Source organism: Emys orbicularis, chromosome 3, assembly GCF_028017835.1.
Source record: "Emys orbicularis isolate rEmyOrb1 chromosome 3, rEmyOrb1.hap1, whole genome shotgun sequence".
Classification (NCBI taxonomy): Eukaryota; Metazoa; Chordata; order Testudines; family Emydidae; genus Emys; species Emys orbicularis.
The window spans coordinates 44674604-44697287 of NC_088685.1; the positions used below are offsets into that span (position 1 = coordinate 44674604).

The window sequence follows — 22684 nt, forward strand, 5'->3', positions numbered from 1 at the left end:
GCAGAAAAATGCACAAAGCCAGGAGACAACAAGAGAAGCACTGGAGCTGTGGCCTTGAGAAAAAGCTAAGAAAGATAACTTTATGAACAGAGTGCTGGCTAGAAAGAGGCTTAAATTCTAAGAAAGGAAACTGCCTCCTGTTGTTTGATTTCTACTGTGTTCTGGGAAACAGAATTTTGTGTACATTCTTTGTAAATAAACATGATTGCACTAAAGAAATACCTGTCTCTCGCCTCAATTTCTCTTCCTAACTGGAACAACCTGATACTACCCTATTTACAAGAAGAATGGGACTCTATCATTGCAACTATTATTTATGCAGTGGTATCTTAAAAGAAGACTTGGGCCTTGTCTACACTGCTACTTTACAGCACTGCAACTTTCTTGCTCAGGGGTGTGAAAACACCCTCCCCGCCCCCGAGCGCTGCAAGTTTCAGCATTGTACAGAGGCAGTATAGACAGTGCACCAGTGCTGGTAGCTATTCCCCTCATGAGGGTGGTTTTTTTACAGCGCTGGGAGAGCTCTCTCCCGACACTGGTGCCGTGACTACACAGCCGCGTTAAAGCGCTGCCATGGCAGTGCTTTAACATTGCTAGTGAAGACATGCCCTAAGAAGTCAGGAATAAAAAAAAAAGTGAAGACTGTGAAGACATGCCCTAAGAAGTGAAGACATGCCCTAAGAAGTGAAGACATGCCCTAAGAAGTTAGGAATGGGGAAATTCAACTAACCAACCCCTATAGTTACTAAAATGGCTAATTTCCCAGCGAATCTAAAAAGGTGTCATTTTGAAAAGTTTAAAACAGAATGGAAGGGAAGTCAGAGAAGGCAGTTACAAGTATGAGGGTATGAAATACCCTATGAATCGATAATAGTATGAGCTGTAGTGAGGTAAAGAATCCATCTATCCCTAAAATAGGTATGGTGTAAAGAGGATAATATGGGTGTTACAACCTGGACCAGTCCTGCTCTCTGAACAGACTCTAGTCTGTTACAATTGTATCCAAGCACTGAGTCCCATATACTTCTAAGCCCCTTGGGTCTGGATAGTGACTAATCACCATTCCTAGCTGTGGATCTTTCAAGCACACTCCTACATGCAGACCCACTGTCTGATCCCTTCCTTGGGTGGAGGGATTCCACAGTCCAGCCACCTATATCCTGGAATCAGTATCACATCTCTCCCATGCCCCCAGATGCTTACAGTATACCAGAGACAATGTGGTAGTAAAGCCAGGAACGCAGGCTTAATAAAAGATTTCTTAACCTCAAAAACTTTACTCCAAAAAAAAAGCACAACAGAGTTACACATCAGAGTGGGTGGGGGGACAGGAGAACAGTCCTGAATGAACCCCAAAGGTCAGATCTCACCCCGCCTGAGAGTCCTGGTCAGCATCCTTAGTTAAGGCAGAGTCTCTCCTGCCTTCTCATATCTCCATTCAGTCTGCTTACATGGGGCTATGAAATGGCCCCCTGTTTAAAAAGTCTCTAAAAGTCTCTGTGCTATCTCTGCCATTCAAAGCTCCAGCTCCCTGCTCCAGTTGCGTAGTGTGTAGAGAGTCCATTGCTTCAAAGGATTGGCTTAATCACTGAGACATTCCAAATCAATGGCCATTGATGGCTATCCCATTTTTAGCCCTCTTTGAGATGTCCCTTACCCTAGCATGAGTGGTATGTCCAGAGTAGAGTAACCTTGTGCGGATTTGACTGGTTTTCAACACGACCTGGATATCTTAACACAAGATGGAGGTTACATTGCAAAGTGAAAGTTTCAGGGATAGTTACAATCAAAATGGTGTTCACCAAACAAAATGGTGTACACAATTTGACACGGACATACCTCCAATCTTTCACATTATCTGCACACAGATAAAGTTCAAAGAAACAATGGATTAAAATGTTACAGAGAACATTTAGAAGGGGAAGAGGAGAGGAATGAAGATAAAATCCTGAAGTGGAGCCATCAAAAGAGATACTATCAGCAAGGCAGTGTGTAGAAGAACAACCGGGAGAGGACAGCATTTTTCAGCAGTGGAATTTACATGTTTTAAACTTGGTGTTTTGAATAAATGACTTTTTAAAAAATTCTTAAAAAATTTGAGTTGCCACATTTATCTCAGTGTTCAGTTGACTATAACAGGACTAGAACAGATATGTGGCTATCTAAAACAGTCTTCAAGTGGCCTATGGTACTGGCCAAACTTACTTCACATAAAGTTAAAAGTATCATTGATAGTATAGTATCATATACTAGCTACAGAATGTATACAATCACATCATAAAACAAAGACACATAATAAACATTACTTTTGTGTGCTTTATATTTATTTTACTTTTAAACAACCTCAGGTTAAGTGGAACATTTTTTTTTCCAGTCCCCTCCCATATGGAGAAAAAACAACAACAACAACAACAACATTGTTCCACTTAACCTGAGGTTGTTTAAAATTAAAATAAATATAGAACACACAAAATATACCAGTTAGGTAGGGATGTGTGTGTATGTGTATATATATATATATATATATATATATATATATATATATATATATATATGTATATATATACACACACACATACACACACACCCTAACTGGTATACTTTGTGTGCTTTATATTTATTTATTTATATATATATATAAATATATATATGATTAACTGTTTAATGAATTGTTTAACTGGCATCTTCTAAATATGTATGCATATATAAGGTGCCACTTACTTTCTTTTCTTCTTGTTATGTGGACCAGAAAACTTATATATGTATATATAAATATTGTTACCTGTTTTGGTTTCTATATCTCTGTATCTACTCTCTCCCTCTCTCACACTCAAGTTTTCAGGTCCAAGTAACAAGAAGAAAAGAAAGTGACTTGCATATTATATATCCATACATATAAACACATCTTTATAAGATTCCAGTTAAACATGGCCATATAAAATCATGGCCAGTCATATCAAATTTAGAGCAGGGCTGAAAGTGAAACTCATTTTCTTTCCTGCTTGTTAATCCAGATTTTTTTTTTCAATCTGAGGATAGGCCCTGATGGCTCAAGAAAAGTGACATCTATTTCCAGCCTCTGCTAGTAAACTTAAGAGTTTCTTGCAGCTAAGATCTTGTCCAATAAATAACAGAATTTGTTCTTTTTACATTTAAAATGAAACTGCTGCAATTCACTTAACTTGGACCTGAAAACTATCAAGCTAAGATGTCAGGAGAAAAAAAAAAGCAGACTGAGATGGATCAAAATCTGAATTTAACAAGTTATCAGATAAATTGTTCCATTGAATTCATTATTGCTTCATGACAAATTTTATTACATGAGCTTTTAAAGTTTCCTAACAAAAGTCTAATATGAAATAAAAATTCACATTGGAATTCTATCTATTACAGTGTTTTAACATAATGTAATTATTATTTTATGTAAGAAGACTTATATACAGTAGCTCATTTTAACCTTCTGTTACAATACAATCAACAATCTGTAACCTTTAAAGAAATGTTGCATTACACAATGAAATCATTTTCTCTTGCTAGCTCTGAGAAAATGTTCTATATTTTCAACTCCAATAAAATGTGTACAGCGATTTTATCTGACTATAACATTATGCAAATTGTTACTATTATGTGTGACTGTCAAGTGATCACTGTAAGAAAGCCAGATTCCACAAGAAGTGCTATAAGATAGACAGAGGTTTTGAGAAAAATTTAAAAGCTACTAAAAGTCAGTAGTAGTTAAATGATTTAATTGTAGAGAAGAAATATCATCCACTGGTTAAAGCACTAACTGGAATTTGGGAAAGCTATGTTCAGCTCGCCGCTGTGACATATTTCCTGTGTGACCTTGGGCAAGTAACTTCGGCACGGATTTTTAAAGGTACTTAGGTTACTGAAGATGCACACAATCATCTAGAGGGATTTTCAAAAGCACTTAAGCACCTAACTCCCACAATATAGTTTTTGAAAAAACTCTTTTGAAAATTCCACATAGCTAGAAATATCCAATCATTACCATGTACTCACCGTTGAAACTGCAGAAAATATCTCTGAGGATCCAGCTGGTGCAATGCAATGCAGAGGTGCACAGGACATATCTGAGGATGGCTACTCATCCCAACCCGCAAAACAATCAAGCCTGTGCACAAGAGATCTCCAACCATCCAAGTGAGACAGGCTATCTTGTAGGAGATTCTATACTAAGAAGAATGGAAAGTAAGAATGTTCTGCAAGGGACAAGCAGACAAGGAGATGGCAGTGCTCTCTTCCCAGAGCCAACTTGAAACAACATGAGTGAATAAGGTCAGATTGGGTTCTGAAATCAGCAGGCAAAGATCTGCTAGTGATGGTGGATATCAGCACTAATGATATGGCTTCACATGATACCTCACAGGTTAGAGATGACATCAGAGATCTCAGAAGGGTGCTGAATGACAGATGAGTAGCTGAAATTAGATAGGCTTCTGAAGTTGGTGGACACGGATCCACTGATCATTGTAGATAGCTACACTAATGATCCCACTTCACAGGATACCTCACTAATAAATGACTTTAGGGAACTCAGAAGAGTGATAAATGCTAAGACTATCCAAGTGATCCTATTGGAGATCCTTCCTGTCCTATGAGAAAAGGAAGACAAAAGGCAGAAGATTCTGGAAATAAACTGCTGGCTAGGTAAGTGGTGTAAGGTATACAATTTGGGCTTTTTTGGAACATTGGTCAACCTTATATGAGGAGAAGGGAATGTACAGTTTGGATGGCCTTTGTCTCAGTAAAAGGGGAAGCAATCCTCTATGGGATAGGAGGATATTAAACTAACAACAAAAGGGCAGAGTGAAAAGAGGGAACAAAGAAGACTCATTTAATACAAAATCAAGATGTCAAAAAAAAAAAAAGCTCATCAAGGTGTCACCTGAGTTAATGGGTCAGATGAAAATGGAGCCAAGTTTATTGCCAGGTAGATGAGTGATGGAGAAGACCACAGTGTGTTCACCTCACCAATAAAGAAAGTGGGAGTTGAGCCTTGTGACTGGGTGTACCCTAGGGGATGGAAGACTGACTAAGCCAACCAGAAGGGGTTGAGAAGGGAATAGCCCTGCCTAAGGGTGAGGGGGATTCCCTGTCTCTTCTTGCCTGAGGGAGCATGAATGAGCTCCTGACTGTCTCTCCTTGCCTGAGGGTTTGACTATTTTCCCTTGAAAGGAGTTTGCCAAACCACTCTGGAAGAAAGCAACTGGACTTAGAAAACACTGAGGAGGGTCCCTACATTGTGGGGGCCTTTTCCATTGTGAGTAAAAATCTATTATTCTGCAAAGAGGTTAGTCCCCTGGGCAAATCGGCACTCTCATCACCTTGCCACACTTAAGCACTTCAGGTCTGCAACAATGCTTCAAGATATGTGGGAGCCTCCACATTATAGAGCTCACTAGTTGGAATAAACTGGACAAATGAATCCAAGAAAATCTATCATGGCGATGTTACTTGCTGGTTGTATGGTGTTACTGATGTACCCATTCCAAATCAATCTTGCCCTTCCTTTCTATGCTTCCTCTATATTTCACCTTGTAAATAATCTGTACCTTGATTGTCAGTTCATCCATTACAGAGGTGCCAGAAGACTATATGTACAAGTTATAAGGCTAGCCATAGGGATAAGTACTGGGTTGGGGATAGTTGAAACCACATAGGGAAGTAAGGTAGGGTTCAGAACGTAAGCAGGTAGAGGCACCACATATCAGTGGTTAAGAACCCAGGCTGTTGAAACACACAGTGACCAGTGCCAAATGACACTGGGTAAAGTCTCCTGTTGACAATTAGCTGTGACACATAAAACCCTCTTACACAAAGGCATCAATGGATTTGAAGAGAAGAAATTATTTGATTGCCTATTTACACGAAGCCTAGGATCGTGGCAAGCAAATGAGAGGAAATCCAATTGTTCATTTATGAACATAAATTTGACCTACTCGCTATTACTGAAACCTGGTGGAATGTTTTGCATGACTGGAATGTTAAAATCACTGGCTATAACCTATTTAGGAAGTTTCAAACAGTTCAAAGGGGATAAGGAGTGGCACTCTATGTCCAAAATGGTATTATATATTTCCAAATCACTGACAGTTTCAAAGTAAATTAACTTGAATGCTTATGGTTTAATGTTATAATAGATAAAACACAAGATGGGGTACTAGTTGGTATATACCACAGATTACCAAATTACATTGGAGAACAGGATGACTGGATCATTGCACACGTACATGTACACACACACACACACACACACACGCACTGCATAGGGAAAAAGCTGCACTATCATGGGGGAATTCAGGGTGAGTGACGTATGCTGGAGGTCTCATGCTGCCAGTACTAAAATGTCCTTAGAATTTTAAAATATATATATAGATGACAACTTCCTAACTCAAAAAGTATTGCATTGAACCAGCATAGAGGAATTCTATATCAGACCTCATCAGAGCCGGCTCCAGGTTTTTTGCCGCCCCAAGGAAAAAAGAAAAAAAAGGGGGTGGGGTGGGGCGGAGTGCCGCCGCCAAGGGGGAAAAAAAAGAAAAAAGGCCAGACTGCCACCCCTTGAAAAGTGCCGCCTCAAGCACATGCTTGGAACGCTGGTACCTAGAGCCGGCCCTGGACCTCATCATGAAAGATAAAGAGGAATTTATCTCTGAACTAAAAATTAGCGGTTTTTTATGTGCATATGATCATGACTTGATTACATTTGGTCTTTACAAACAGAGTGAGGTCCAAACCAGTAAATATGTACTTTAAAGGGGCTAATTTCAGAAAGTTAAAAAACAAGTATGAGCCAAATAGCCTGGGAGAAAGAATTTAAACAGAAAAATGTGAATGATCATTGGGAACTGTTTAAGACTTGTATACTAGATCTCCAAAAGCTACAACTCCAAAGTCAAGAAGAGTTTCACTGGTTAAAAAAGTAATTTGGGTGGGGGGGAATGTAGTAAAAGCAGCTAATAACAAATAAAAATAATATATAACAAAGGGGAAAACACTGGAAGTTGATAGAGATGATGATAAATCAGAAGCTAGAATATGTAGAAAATTGATCAGGGAAGCAAAAGGACACAAGGAGAAATCTATGGTCAGAAGAGTTAAAGACAATAAACATAATAGTTTTAAGTATATTAAGAACAAAAGTAATTCTAATAGTCCATTGGTAGATGGATGTAATGGAATTGTCAATAATAATGCAGAAAAGGGAGCAGCAGTCAATACATAATTCTGTTCTGTATTTGGGGAAAGCCGATGGTGTATGCATACAATATGAGAATGGCTAAATACTTTCCATTCCAACAGTAATTAAAAATGATCTTAAACTAAAGTTAAACATTTTTAAATCAGCAAGTCCAGATAACTTGCATCCCTGAGTTTTTAAAAATCTGGATGAGGAGCTATCTAGACTGTTAATACTGATACTCAATAAGCCTTGCAGCATTGGGGAAGTTCCAGAAGAATGGGAGAAACTAATGTTGTGCCAATATTTAAAAAGGGAAAATGGGATGAGCTGTGTAACTTTAAGCCTGTAAGCTTGCTATCAATCTAAGGCAACATAATGGAATAGCTGATATGGGACTCGATTAATAAAAAATTAAAGGAGGATAATATCATTAATGATAACCAACTTAGTTGTAAAAGCAGTAGTATTGACAAAATAAAGTTAGACTCTGCATGGCATTTGACTTAGTACCACACAACATCTTTCTTAATAAACCAGAATGATACCAAATTAACATGGCACACATTAAAGGGATCAAAAATGGCCACCTGATAGGTCTCAAAATGTAATTATGAATGGAGAATCATCATTGAAGGGTTGTGTTTCTAGTGGGGTCCTGGAAGTATAATTTCTTAGTCTAATGCTATTTAATATTTTTTATCGATGGACTGGGGGAAAAAACCCCAAATCATTACTTATAAAGTTTGCAGATGACACTAAAATTATGGAGGACATAAATAATGAAAAGGACAGGTCCCTGATTGATAGTTCATAAGATGTACATACCTAAACAATATGCAATTGAATTCACCTAAATTAAGGTCATACATCTAGGAACAAACAATGTACTCCATACATACAGGATGGGGGACATTTATCATGGGAACTGTGATTCTGAAAAAGACTTGGGGTCATGATGAATAATCAGCTGAACATAAGCTCCCACTGCAATGCTGTGGCTCAAAGAGCTAACGTAATATTTAGATTGATAAACAGAGGAATGTCTAGTAGGAGGAAGGAGATATATTTGGCACTGGTGTGATAGCTACTAGAATACGGTGTCCAGTTCTGGTGTACATAGTTGAAGAAGGATATTGATAAACTGGAAAGGGTTTAGAGAAAAGCTACAAGAATTAATAAAGGATTGGAAGACATGCCTTACAGTGAGAGACTTTAGGACCTTAAGCTGTTTAATTTATCAAAATGAAGGTTAAGGGATGACTTGATCACAGTCTATAAGTACTTACCTGGGAAACAAAAATTGAAATTGAACAAAGAAAAGTATAACAAGAACCAAAGGCTAGAAATTGAAGCTAGACAAATTAAGACTAGAAATAAGGTCCACATTGTTAATAGTAAGGGTAGTTAGCCATTGGAATAACTTACCTAGGTCTGTGGTAATTATCCATCTTTGGAAATTTTAAAATCAAGATCCGATTTTTTTTTTATTTAAGAAAAGAAATGTTCTAGTCAAGAAAAGCTATTGGACTTGAAACAGGAACTAATACTGTTAAATCATATGGCCTATGCTATGCAGTAAGTCAGACTAGATAATCACAATGCTCCCTACTGGCTTGAAAATCTATGAAACTTTAAAAACTTGTCCTTTAGTCAATGTAGCCCAGATCCTCAAAAGTATTTGGGTGTCTAACTTTCAATGAAATCAGTTAGAGTTATATGCCTAAGTAACACTGAGGATCTGGGTCTCTGGGCATAAACTTCCCATCCGTAAAATGGGGCTAATTGCCTTTCCCTACTTCACAAGGTATCATGAGGCACTCACATATTAGTTTGATTGGTAGTTTCTCTAGCAAATCTTAGACACTAACCTGGATGTTTAGGAAAGATCTTTCCTTACATTTTCACATTTTAAGACCTCCCAAACTTATACACAAGACCCCAGGAAGTCCATATTTTAGTCCCTCTTAAAGACACAGTTCTGCCATGCTGCTTACAATTAATCTAATTAGCTCATATTAAAATTTCTTGTTCCATTTCCCCTGTGAGGTCCTTAGAAAAGAATTATCTCCTTGAAAGTGTAGAAAGCATGCAGCACATCATGAGCACAGCAATAAAGAAACATTAAAATAAATTAATAGTTATGAACTGAATGAGTGTAGAAACAGTGTAAGTGAGAGAAGAATCAGGCCTGCAGACATCAAAGGGTAAAAATCTTAACATTGGCACATGGGATATTCAGTGTGTAACTTCCCATTAAAGTCAATAAGAGTCAGAAACATAGGAATTGCCACACTGGATCAGACCATGGTCCATTTAGTCCAGTATCTTGTCTCTGCCAGCAACCAGCACCAGAAGCTTGAGAGGAATATGCAAGGAACACCACAGTAGGTAGATGTAGGAATGTCTCATTCTAATCATTTGTACTTAGAGGTTGGTTTAAACCATGAAGCAGAAGGTTTTATTTGCCCTAAATATTCTTTTGTAGAATTAGCTATTATAATGATAGATATTTTCATCATTCATATAAAAGCCTTTTTGTATCTTGTTAAGTACTTGGCTTCAATGACATCCTGTGAGAAGGAGTTCCACTGTCTAATTTTGCGCTGTTACGTGGGAAAAGTATTTCCTTTTATCAGTTTTGAATTTGCTACATATAAATTTCATTGAATGTTCTCCCAGTGGTGTTCCAAGATAGGAAGTACAGCCGCTCCCAGTCTACTTTCTCTATAACATACATACAGCTGAGTGAAAACTGGAATTTACATACCACAAGAAGTTTCAATATTTTAACATTTGTTTTTGTCCCAACTGGGACAAAGATGAAATATCAAATTTTTTCACAGGATGAAATACTAAAAAAAGAAAGTGTTTGAAAAGGGAAAAATATTTAGTTTTGGCATTTTCAATCAATACATTTCTATATTTCTGAATGTGAATATTTTGTTTCAGTTTATAATGTTTCAGTTTGTTGAACTGCCCCAATGCTTTGTTTTTGAGTCAGTTCAACATTAAACTGCATTTTCCTATTGTGGTGCATTATCTGATGGGAATTGTAGGTCCCAGATATCATGCCCCCATTCTCCTTTATGGGCCAGGCTCAATGGCCAGAATATATCTCATAGAATCATAGAATATCAGGGTTGGAAGGGACCTCAGGAGGTCATCTAGTCCAACCCCCTGCTCAAAGCAGGACCAATTCCCAACTAAATCATCCCAGCCAGGGCTTTGTCAAGCCTGACCTTAAAAACCTCTAAGGAAGGAGATTCCACCACCTCCCTAGGTAACCCATTCCAGTGCTTCACCACCCTCCTAATGAAAAAGTTTTTCCTAATATCCAACCTAAACCTCTCCCACTGCAACTTGAGACCATTACTTCTTGTTCTGTCGTCTGGTACCACTGAGAACAGTCTAGATCCATCCTCTTTGGAAGCCCCTTTCAGGTAGTTGAAAGCAGCTATCAAATCCCCCCTCATTCTTCTCTTCTGCAGACTAAACAATCCCAGTTCCCCCAGCCTCTACTCATAAGTCATGTGCTCCAGCCCCCTAATCATTTTTGTTTCCCTCCGCTGGACTCTTTCCAATTTTTCCACATCCTTCTTGTAGTGTGGAGCCCAAAACTGGACACAGTACTCCAGATGAGGCCTCACCAATGTCAAATAGAGGGGAATGATCACGTCCCTCGATCTGCTGGCAATACCCCTACTTATACAGCCCAAAATGCCGTTAGCCTTCTTGGCAACAAGGGCATACAATCTCCCATGATGAACCTGAAGCCATGTGACTACTACATGGCCAGAGGGGAGGCTGCTTTGCATCATGATAGATATAGTCAAGCCAAGTATCCCAAACCAAAGAGGGAATGAGGGCCTAAAGTACAACTCTCGTTAGACAATGTGCCACCATAGGGAAATGTATTTTAATGTTAAAGTGACTCAACATGAAATATTTTGGGTCAGTTCAACAAACCAAAATATTTTGATTCAGAGACCTCTCTTTGAAAATATTTTGTTTTGGGTTTCTTGATGGAAAATTGAAAAAAATAATGGAAAAAAAATCTATTTTGAATAAACTGCATTTTCCATTGAAAATCATTCAGATGGAAAATTCACAAGCTCTAAGTAGTTAACGGTCTGCACAACACTTTCAAAATGCCTGGTCTATCACCAAACAAGCTTTTGATGAAATACAGACTAAAGTCCTGTATTTTTCCAGGGAATATGTACAGCATAGACTGCAGCCTTTTCTACTGCCCTGCCAATATACCACAACCTGATTGAAAAAGGATTGGCAGGTGGAGGTTTTTAAGTCTCTGTGGCTATTCTCATTTTTTTTGTTTAAGTGCAAAAAAGGGTGATACTTAATGTCCCCTTGAGGGTAAATTTGTAGCGCCATTAGGATTTAGAGTGAAACCACACACTCATTTCAACTGAACAGCCAACAGTAAGGATATCAAGAAGAAAAAAATTGGGTTATTTCATAATTATGTTAGGCTGAAGATGAACTAGGGAACTTAAGATGAAATATTTCATGTTACCCCAAGCTATTCAGTCTTCCATAAATGTACTCTGTGAATTTCCTAGAAAAGTTCTAAAGCAATATTAAGTTTTGTATATCAGTGAACTTGGTATTAGAATAATAGAATCATAGGACTGAAAGGGACCTCAAGAGGTCTTCTAGTCCAGTCCCCTGCACTCAAGGCAGGAATAAATGTTATCTAGACCATCCCTGACAGGTGTTTGTCTAACCTGCTCTTAAAAATCTCCTATGATGGAGATTCCACAACCTCCCCAGGCAATTTATTCCATGGTTTAACTATCTCATCAGGAAGTTTTTCCTAATATTCTTCTTAAACTTCCCTGGCTGCAATTTAAGCCCACTGCTTCTTGTCCTATCCGTGAGTAACTGATCATTCCTTCCTAAGTCGAGTACTTTGCATTTCTCCTTATTGAATTTCATCCTATTTACTTCAGACCATTTCTCCAGTTTGTCCAGATCATTTTGAATTTTAATCCAATGCTCTAAAGCACTTGCAAGCCCTCCCAGCTTGGTATCATCCACAGACTTTATACGTGTACACTCTATGCCATTATCTAAATCATTGATGAAGATATTGAACAGAACCAGAATCAGACATGATGTCTGTATTGTATAACATTACATTAAAAATGGTGTCTAAGTCCATCACAGTGGCAGCAGTGCAGGTAAAAAGCATTTAGCAAAATCCACCTTTGTATATGAGAAACATCAGAATTAAAATAAACATTGAAAATTAAGGCAACTTGATGTTAGTAGGGTGATAACTAGATATAAAACATTTCAATTCTTGGTTACTGCTTCAGCACCAGTTCAGATTACAGCATTGCAGAGAAAGGTAACAAAGAGGCACAAACTATGGATGAGTATGGTACAAACCCTTATATGTAAAAGAGCAGAATGAATAAATGGTTTGGCAAATCTGTAAATGTACAGGATAGAGATCACCAACTAATTTCACAGAAACAACAAGAGCCAATAGCTGGAAACAACATGTATTATTATTATTACTTACTACTACCAATAATAAATAATAATTTGTATCAGTCATGATTTAGGATTCTATTGTGCTAAACACTCCAGAAACACATAACAAGGTGTTTGACTTAGTACTACGTGACATTTTGATTATAAAAGCTAGGATAATATAACGTTAACATGGCACACAGTAAATGGATTAAAAATTGGCTAATGGGTAGGTCTCAAAATATAATTGTATAAGGGGGATCATCATCAAGCAGGTGTGTTTCCAGTTGCGTCTTGCAGGGCTAGGATTGTTGGCCCTATGCCATTTAACATTTGTATCCATGACCTAGAAGAAAATGTAAAATCTTCACTGAAAAATTTTGCAGATGACACAAAAACTGGAGGAGTGGTAAATAATGAAGATTTAGTTTGATCTGGATTGCTTGGTAAACTACTGCAAGGAAACAAACAGCTACATGTAAATCTATACATACTTACAGGCTGGGGGACTGCAAACAAGGAAGTAGTAACTCTCAAAAAGATTTGGGGATCATGGTGGATAATCAACTGAACATGAGCTTCCAGTGTGATACTGTAGCCAAAAGAGCTAGTGCAATCCTGGGATGCATAAAAAGGGGGATTTAGAGGAGGTGTAAAGAGGTTCTTTTATCTCTATATATGGCACTGGTGAGGCCATTGCTAGAGTACTGTGTCCTGTTCTGGTGCCCACAGTTCAAGAAGGATGTTGATAAATTGGAGAGGGATTCAAAGAAGAGCCTTGAGAATGATTAAAGGATTTTTAAAAGAAAGATGCCTAATAGTGAAAAACTTAAAGAGCTCAATCTATTTATCTTAATAACGAGAAGGTTAAGGGGTGACTAGATCTATAAGTATCTACACAGGAAACAAATATATAATAATGGGCTCTTCAATATAGCAGAGAAAGGTATAACATGTTGCAATGGCTGGAAGTTGAAACTAGACAAATTCAGACTGGAAATAAGTATACTTTTTTTTAATGTTGAGAGTAATTAACCACTGAAACAATTTACAAAGGGTTGTGATGGATTCTTCATAATGGACAATTTTTAAATTAAGATTGGATATTTTTCTTAAAGCTATGCTATAGGAATTATTTTGGGGAAGCTCTATGGATTGTGTTATATAGGAGATCATACTAGATCAGGGATCGACAACCTTTGGCCTGCAGCCCGCCAGAGTAAGCCCCTTGGCAGGCCGGGCCGGTTTCTTTACCTGCCCTGTCCGCAGGTTCGTCCGATCGCGGTTCCCACTGGCCGTGGTTCGCTGCTCCAGGCCAATGGGGGCTGCGAGAAGCGGCGCAGGCTGAGGGATGGGCTGGCCATCGCTTCTCGCAGCCCCCATTGTCCTGGAGCAGTGAACTGCGGCCAGTGGGAGCTGCGATCGGCTGAACCTGCGGATGTGGCAGGTAAAGAAACTGGCCCGGCCCGCCAGGGTGCTTACCCTGGCGGGCCGTGTGCTAAAGGTTGCCGATCCCTGTACTAGATGGTCCCTTCTGGCCTTGGAATCCATGAACAAAAAAGATGGTCCCTGTCACAGGGGGCTTCCAAATTAAGAATAACGCAACAGACAATAGATGGATACAACAAACAGTACAAGGGGAACACAATCCATGTCATTAGAGCTTGACAGCTGTTGCTGTTAATTTGAAAATAATAAATGTTCTCTGTCTAGTACAACATCCAGTGGACATCTATACAGATTACAAAATCATCTATTCCATAGTACACATAGGGAAAGTTGTGGGATCTCATATACTAATGTGTAGTAATTATTGGCAAAGGGTGAGTGTTTTGTAGTGGCTTCTGTACCTAAAATCTGATTAAGTAGTTTTAAACAATACATGAATTATTAAACTAACAGAAAACAATTAGTATTATAATTATTTTAAATAAAAAAAATCATAATCTAAGTGGTTTTTATATTGGGTACCCATTTGGAAGCAGAGTAATATGACCTCTAGGATTTAGAACCAGTCTCTGAATCCATTAACTTTATACAAAAGGGGAACAGTATCCAATATAATACATACCATTACAAGATGGCAATACTCTGTTCCATGCTGGTTTTCCATCAACACCAATCACACATGTTATAGTTGAAGGATCAATAATCTTATATCCAGAATCACACTGATAAGTAATAGTCGAACCAAGTTTGAAGTCTGTTCCAATTCTAGTCCCGTTCATTATGTTTCCAGGGTCAAAACAAGCTTCCCGTGGTTTTTCTGTTAAAATGGATTATAAATAAAACAACAGTAATCCCAATACAATATATGTACTAAAATATGCATTTAACAATCGGCAGTTTTAAAATTAGATTCATGTTTCCATCTTGTTATTAGAATACATTTTCTTACTGTTAAATATTGCTAGGAGGTCATTGATGCTTGCCTAAGCTTATCTGTCTGGACAAGAAAATTACACCTACATATTTAGTAAGATATTAAGAAAATCTGCAAGCCACAGCCTTATAGATGAGCATCAGGCACCACCAAAGTAATTGACTTAATGTACCTTCTCTACACACTCACACATATCATACATCATTTGAAAGCTTAATATGTCTACTTTATGATGAGGTATGATGGGGAAGTGTTAAGTGGTGCTATTACCATAGAAATGGGGATAAACAATGACACCAACAACAAGTTAAAATGACCACTGAAATATTTGTAATTGTTTCTCTTAGTTTAATGACTATGTATTATTTCAAGACATAAAAATGGATTTCTTGGTAAGCTCAAAGCATATGTTGAACACGATGAATTTGTCACTAGCCATCGTTTGTATTACAGCAATGGTGTCTCTGATGTACACTGTTGTTTCTTTATCATATGCTCTTAGCTCATGGATTCTTTTAGCTTAAGCTTCCAGCGGATGCCCTAATTCAGCTTTGTCTGTTCTTCTCATTGTTCCATCAGCATGGAAGAGGGACATAGACACAGGCCCTATTATGTGACTAAGAACAGTTGCAATTGAAACCATCATCTGCACATCCTGCTAAGGACAGGGTTTGCGGAAAACAAATTCTGGACTGATAGCTGCTGTGATTGTCCCTCCCTTGGCAGATTTAAATTTGGTCTTCTTGATGACGTCAGCAAATGTTTTGATGCCAGTTTTCCTGACTGGGCTGAAGATGCTACATGTCCCATCAGAATCAAGTGCACCTCTTACAAATCTCTCCATTTGTTCTTCTCTAGCATCTTCTATTTTCAGCAGAGACTCTTGTACATAGGTTGATAAGCATATCTGGATGTGATTCAGGGTCAAATGGGTTTGTCATATTGCTGATGACATGACCGGCAAGAGCTGTAATGTGCTCTTCAGACCACTTCAGTGCAGAGGCAAGATCTTGTTTGTGGACTTTGTCTTCATTACTTGTTGTTAGATCACTTCTTTCTCTGAGAACTTTGTATATTCATATTATGAAGCTGTGTATTGTCATCTCTAGCACTAATATTGACCTATGCATAAGTATCACTGAATTAAAAAGTTAGTTTATAGAATATTTCAAAGGCTAGTACTGCATGCATAGGCAATTATAAATAAAAAAACCTTTTGCCAGGCAGACTAGATGCTACATTACCTGTACAAAAGCTTACAATTGGAGAAGCATTACATTAGGAATTCACATACATTTATATCTGCCCACTATGCAGTAAAAACTATGGGCACATTACTTACTGCTATTGGTGCGCAATCTTCAGTGAGAAACTGATCTGGTCAATAAATTCCAATTGAAAATATAGAAAACTATTACCATCACTTGAGATACTTGGACAATTAAGACTATGCAATGTGAAAACATTTCATGTTAGTATATTGCAAAATGCTAATATTCACCATTTTTGTCACATGCTAAACAGCTTAAACATTTATGGGGAAAAAAACCTTTCCCATGCAAAACCAATAAGAAATCTTTTAATATATTGTTGTTTGGTAGCTTTGACCAATGAACACCACATTATGGTGTTGAAATTAACTTAAATAGTAAAAAACAATCAGAATCATGTTGCAGTGTTTCTGGAACTGTGCAGAAAATTACACTTTATCATTTTGGATACCACTGTTTCGCCTCTCATACATCTTATATCACCACTTCAGAGCTCCACATCATAAATCATCTAAAATTGCATAAAATAAGTTTTCAAATGATACATTATGTTGGTCTGTATAGAGTTGGTGTATTAAATTCCAAAAATATTCCAAAACTTTGGTGGACGTAGCCCATTCCCAACAGTTGTAAGCTGTTGTCAACAGTTGTCAACTGTTGGAAATGGGCCACATCCACCCTAATTGAATTGGCCTCATTAGCACTGATCCCCCCTCCTTGGTAAGGTGACTCCCATCTTTTCATGTGCTGTATATTTATACCTGCTTGCTGTATTTTTCACTCCATGCATCTAATGAAGTGGATTATAGCCCACGAAAGCTTATGCCCAAATAAATGTGTTAGTCTCTAAGGTGCCACAAGGACTCCTCGTTATTTTTAATAATACAGACTAAGACAGCTACCCTCTGAAACCTGTATTGTTGTAAGATAGTTGGCTAACTTCACAAGGGGGAGTTAGATGTTACAATGCTTAACTTTAACGTACCCCTCCACCTACCGGAATTCAGAAGCTAGAGTTTGGCTCCCAAGTTCCTCATGCATTGTATAGGGAGAGTTAGGTGCTTAAGAAAGAGATTCAAAGAAACCAGCACACTGAGTAGGGAGCCACCTAAGTTATCCAGTAGGAAATACCAGTGATAGGAGTGTGGCCTAAGCCGTGTTGTGCCTACTTCCACTTGCGATTCACAGCCATGAATCCTATTCTGGAGTTAAGCATTTAAGCCAGGTCAGCCCTTCTTCACAAAGAAAAGGGTGATGAAGATGTGGTGGTGCTACCCCCTCCCCCCCTTTATGGAAGGGAATTTACGCGCCCGCAGGTTAGGTGGCAGCTGAGCGCGGGCTTTATGAATGCTATTGGAGTTAAATCTTGAATTTAAAGGAGTAGTTAGGCACCTAAATCACCCATGTGAATCTAGCCTAGTACAAATACGACAAAATGACTTGCATGAAATCCTGGGTCTACTGAAGTCAATGGGAATTTTGTCATTTACTTCAATGGGGCCAGGATTTCACCCACTATATTTAAGACATTAAGAACTAATGAAAATTAGCAAAATAATAAATAAATAAATAAATAAACAAACAAGCAAGCAGGACCCTGAATTTCATAGGAGTCCACAGCCACGATATCCCCCAGGTATTGGACAGATTATCAGCTACTATGCTGGAACAAATTGTTAACCAATCTAACACACTGATGTGTCAAGTTTAAATAATTCTTTAAGGATTAATAGGCAATATTAGTTCTGATGTTTAATTCATTGATTGATTCATAATTTGCATTATTAAGATATGACCTTATTTCAAGAATGTGGTTGAGATGATTTTTAACTAGCATAATTTTATGGTTAGAAGGCACTTTGCAGTTAATTAAATGGAAGCACTGTATTAGATACACTTTGCAGTATTACAGTGGATACAAATGTATACAAATGTTATACTTTTTTTGTTATAATAAGGTATGACACCTTTTTGGCAGGCAGCGTAATTACATTAATGGAGGTGCAAATATTATATAACACGGTTCTCTTTCACTGTATTTTCTTTGTGTTGTTTTTCTGATTATTATAATACTCTGCAAAATCTGCCTGTTTATGAAGTAATGTCTACCCTGCGCTGAATAACTTCAGGATGGATGGCAGAGATATTTATAGAAAATATACACCAAGGCCTTTGGTTTTGGAATGTATTATTACAGTATATGGTTATTACCAAGTTAACAGGACATGCCTTCCAGTGATTATTATACATGCATTTTCAGGTAGTTTAGATTTTAAATTTACCTTTCTGCTGTTTGATATACAAAGAAAAATGGGCTATTTTTATTCAATATTTCAAGAACATTTTGTTATTTTATATGTATACTTTTATAATATAAAACCTATTATAAATGATATAATTATATAACTTATTTGTGTATTTCACTCTCTCACACACACACACACACACACGTAGAGAAGGAAGAGAGAAAGTTGGGCATTCTTATATCATTTCCTTTGTGCAACTTTTCCCTTTCCCTCCTTACTATTCCGCAATACTATTCCTTACTATTTCCTACATAAAATAAATGTATTTATTTTTATTCGTATTGTGTTTCAAATTCATTTGAGAAGAGATAGGCCAGGATTCCCTGTACAAACAATGTAAACACAAATATATCATAGTTCTTCTGGGGATAGGAGTCTTGCTAGCCTGAAGGAAAAAGGGTGAAGAAAGAAGATAGTTGAGAAATGAGAAGAAGGGTTCAAGTGGGTTGACAATTCATGTTCCTTGGGTTTTGGTTGTTTCTCATTTTCTTTTCTTTCACATAGAGTATGGAGTTTTTCTTCAATTGACTGGAATGAGAAGCTGAGGCCGTATCTTTGAGGCTGAAAGCTTGAAAATTCTGAGCACAGATGCCAATCTAAGCAGAGAAATAGCAGCTCATTTGAGAAGAAAATGTTGCATATCCACAGGATGGTTATTGAAAAATAACTAAAAAGTGATTATATAAATCCTTGTACTCTGGCTAATAATGGCTGCCAGCCAAATTACAAGGATTCACATACTCTGTGGTTATTCTGAAATAGCCATACAATGTGTATGTAAATCTTGCTGCAAATCACCCACAACCAAAGTGCAGAAAAAAATCCATTGGTATGTATCAGTAAATGTACAACATTCCTGTATTCTAATTGAGTGAGACAATTCCATTTCAGTAGAACACTTTCTAAATAACAATGGCTATTTTTTTTTATTTGCACCATTTCTTCTTCCTTTTAGAAGATGAGTGTGTGCAGGGATGTCAAAAATAAAAGGAGAAAAAAATGCCTTTTTATGTACCTCATCATTTGCAAAGGGATTTTTAAAAGATAAATTGGAACAATAAATTAAGAAGTTGAGATTGTGATTTCATATTTGGTTATAAACTTGTATCTTTGAATGAATCAAATATTATTTAAAATAGCATTTTCTACATTGTTTTTACATTGAACATTTTCAGAGGGCTGATATACCACCAACATAAGACTGTCATCAATTAATCACACAACACCAGTATGTTAAAAGATAAAAGATTAACAAAAACATTATTTATTATGTATATTTTAACTTTTAAATATATTTATATGCATTCACACAACTACGAACATATGAAAAATAAGTGTATTATGTGTGTAAATATAGTTTTAATTAATCCTAATTTGAGACACTTTCCTTCTGTGTGTTGACACATATTATGTTAACAACAGTACCTTTATATTCAATGGCGAATCCTGACATGCCAACAGAAGCATCACTGCGAAATGCTAGAAATAGACTATTAGCACTGCTCTCTATTCTTTCAGGCGCCTGGGAGCCTTGAAAACTGCCAATTAGAGGACTGTTAGAATCTTCCCCTTCATAAATATGTAGAAAATCATAACTGGGCTCCATACTGAAACTGAAATAAAGGAAAAGAGAATTACATGGTCTTTATTTTTTGAGAAATTATTTACTACTTTAATGCTGTGGCTGCCTTTTCTTTTTTTAAAACATGTTTTCATCTGCAGAAATAAAGGAATCCTTAAAGTATATCCCACAATCCAAATACAACATGCCTTGTAAACGGTAATTGATCAATGTCTAATTTAAACCAAACTGCCCTAATGTGAAGAGCTCCCAACACTGTAACTTATTTTTGTTGGTACACAGTTAGATTCAACTGTAGCATTTAGTTCAGAACATTAACGGTAAAATTTTAGAATTTAATTTAGGGAGAGTTTCTTAGTGAATATTACACTAGACTGAAACCTGGTAGACCTAGGTACTATGCCAGTTCTACCTCTGGTCTGCTGGGTGACTTTGGGCAAGTCACTTCTCCTCTGTACCTCGGTTTCCCCATCTATAAAATGGGCAAAATGATATTGATTCTTTTGTAAAGTGCTTTGTGATCTATGAACTCTATGTAAGAGCTAGGTATTTTTACTATAGAATTATAATCAATGCATTATTAATATGTGTATTGTAGGGTCTACAATGTATTACAGGAAGGGAAACAACACATATTTATATCGTTGTACAAGTGAATTAGATTCAATGAAGGCAGTATAGCAGAAGGGGATCCTTAAGAGAGACTTAAACATGGACGAGGCAGTGGCCTTGAGATCAGTTCAGGGAGGCTGTGTGGATGGAGGCACAAAGACAATAATGTGAGAACCTTATAATGATATGGACAGAAGCTGAAAAATTGCTGCAGTGGAGAAGGTCCAAGGGCTACATGAAGCTCAACAATGAAAGACAAGTAGGCAGGGGGGTTGTGGGTTTTGCTTTCTTTTCTTCCTAATCACCTTCTGGATACAAAGCCATAAATAAATATTTTGTTGCCTCTGTTATAAGTGTTGCAGTTAAATTTTCTTCTTTTTTCCCCTTCTCTGATTATGATTATTGTTATTATTTAGGGAGTGCTATTAGTCTATATATGGACCTTTCCAAGACATATAAGAAGACAGTGGACTAGGTCCTTGGCTGTGACTAAGAAGTGAACAGCCCAGGCTCTTATAAGGGTTTGTTACCTGGTGGAGCAATGTGCACAAGAAAGGTGTCATTTCTAAAGCACATCAACATGTTGTGTACCTACTGGCTCACATAGACCCTACTGCTGCACAATAATGCAGACTGCGGAACTTTTAGTTCACATCAACAGAGTCTACATGGGCCAGTTAGTACACCACACGGTGCTCTTTAGAATAAAAACCCATCTAGTGTACATTGTCACACTGTGTACACAAGCCCTAGGTTATTTCACCTGCCAATGGACTCAAGAAGATGAAATGGCAGACAAGAATGTCTTAGGCCTTGTCTTCACTGTGGAAACAAAGATGTTTTCTTAATTTATAACTAACTTAAGTTAAATTCCTAATGAAAAGAAGGCTGTTTGTAGTTTTTACACAAGATTGCAAGTCAAATTAAAATTGAGGCTGCTCCATAGTAAAAAATACACCTTTTTTCATAGTGAAGAAAAAGCAACAATGTAGAGGTATCCTGGCCTTGACTCCTATACTAGCAACAGGGCAAGTGGCAAGAGAGTCTCTATGCTAGTTGAACACCAATGGATAATACTGCTTATATTGGGGCGATCTCCCTAAGGCTGGGTATTACCAGCTTTACTGCCAGATTGCCCCAGTAGCAAAACACAATGGAGGGCTTGGTCTAAGGTCTTTGCCCTCTGTCCAACTCCAATACATTACACAGATCAATGTTTAACACAAGGAAGTTAGACTGTCCATGAGAGTAACATACAGTAGGACATCTGCAGGAAATAATTTGGTTCTGAGGAAGGATCTAGAGATATCTGGGGGCAGCTGACATAGGCAAAGTGGGAATCTATTCCAAGTGTAGTGGTTAAGCATAAAAAAGCATGAAGACAATAAAGGCCTCTTCACATTTGTTGGTCTTTTTTATCAATCCAACTATAGTGCATGTCAAAGAGATCGACATATTTAACACCTTATAACACATTTAGTTGAAAAACACATGTGCAATAATCATTTTAACAAAACATGAAACAGAGAGAGCCAAAAACTGTTGATGATTCCTTGTTTTTATACCTAGGCATTTTCACCAGCCCATTCAGCTTTTGTTTTTGCAGAAAACAGCATTATGAGACACGTAAATGTGGCTTTTACTCAATGTTTGCTTTTCCAACAAATCCCAGGAAGGACAAATATGTTTGTACCAAAGGCTCTCATGTCAAAATGCTCTTTATACCATTCCTTTCTTGCACCAACCTCCTCCCTTGTTGTCACCCTTTCAACATACAGAGAGAATTTCCCACGAAGCTGAAACTATTGTATGTTAGTCACCCAG

The 22684-nt window shown here is 37.4% G+C and overlaps 1 protein-coding gene across 1 annotated transcript in view; it reads right to left on the reverse strand.

Annotated features, from left to right (window-relative positions):
- Positions 1–22684, reverse strand: part of CSMD1 (CUB and Sushi multiple domains 1) — a 1638713-nt gene that overhangs the window by 325872 nt on the left and 1290157 nt on the right. The window contains exons 29-30 of the mRNA XM_065401391.1: positions 20092–20279; positions 14778–14972 (exon numbers count right to left, since the gene is read on the reverse strand). Coding sequence (XP_065257463.1) covers positions 14778–14972; positions 20092–20279 — 383 coding nt within the window. The remainder of the gene's footprint in view (positions 1–14777; positions 14973–20091; positions 20280–22684) is intronic.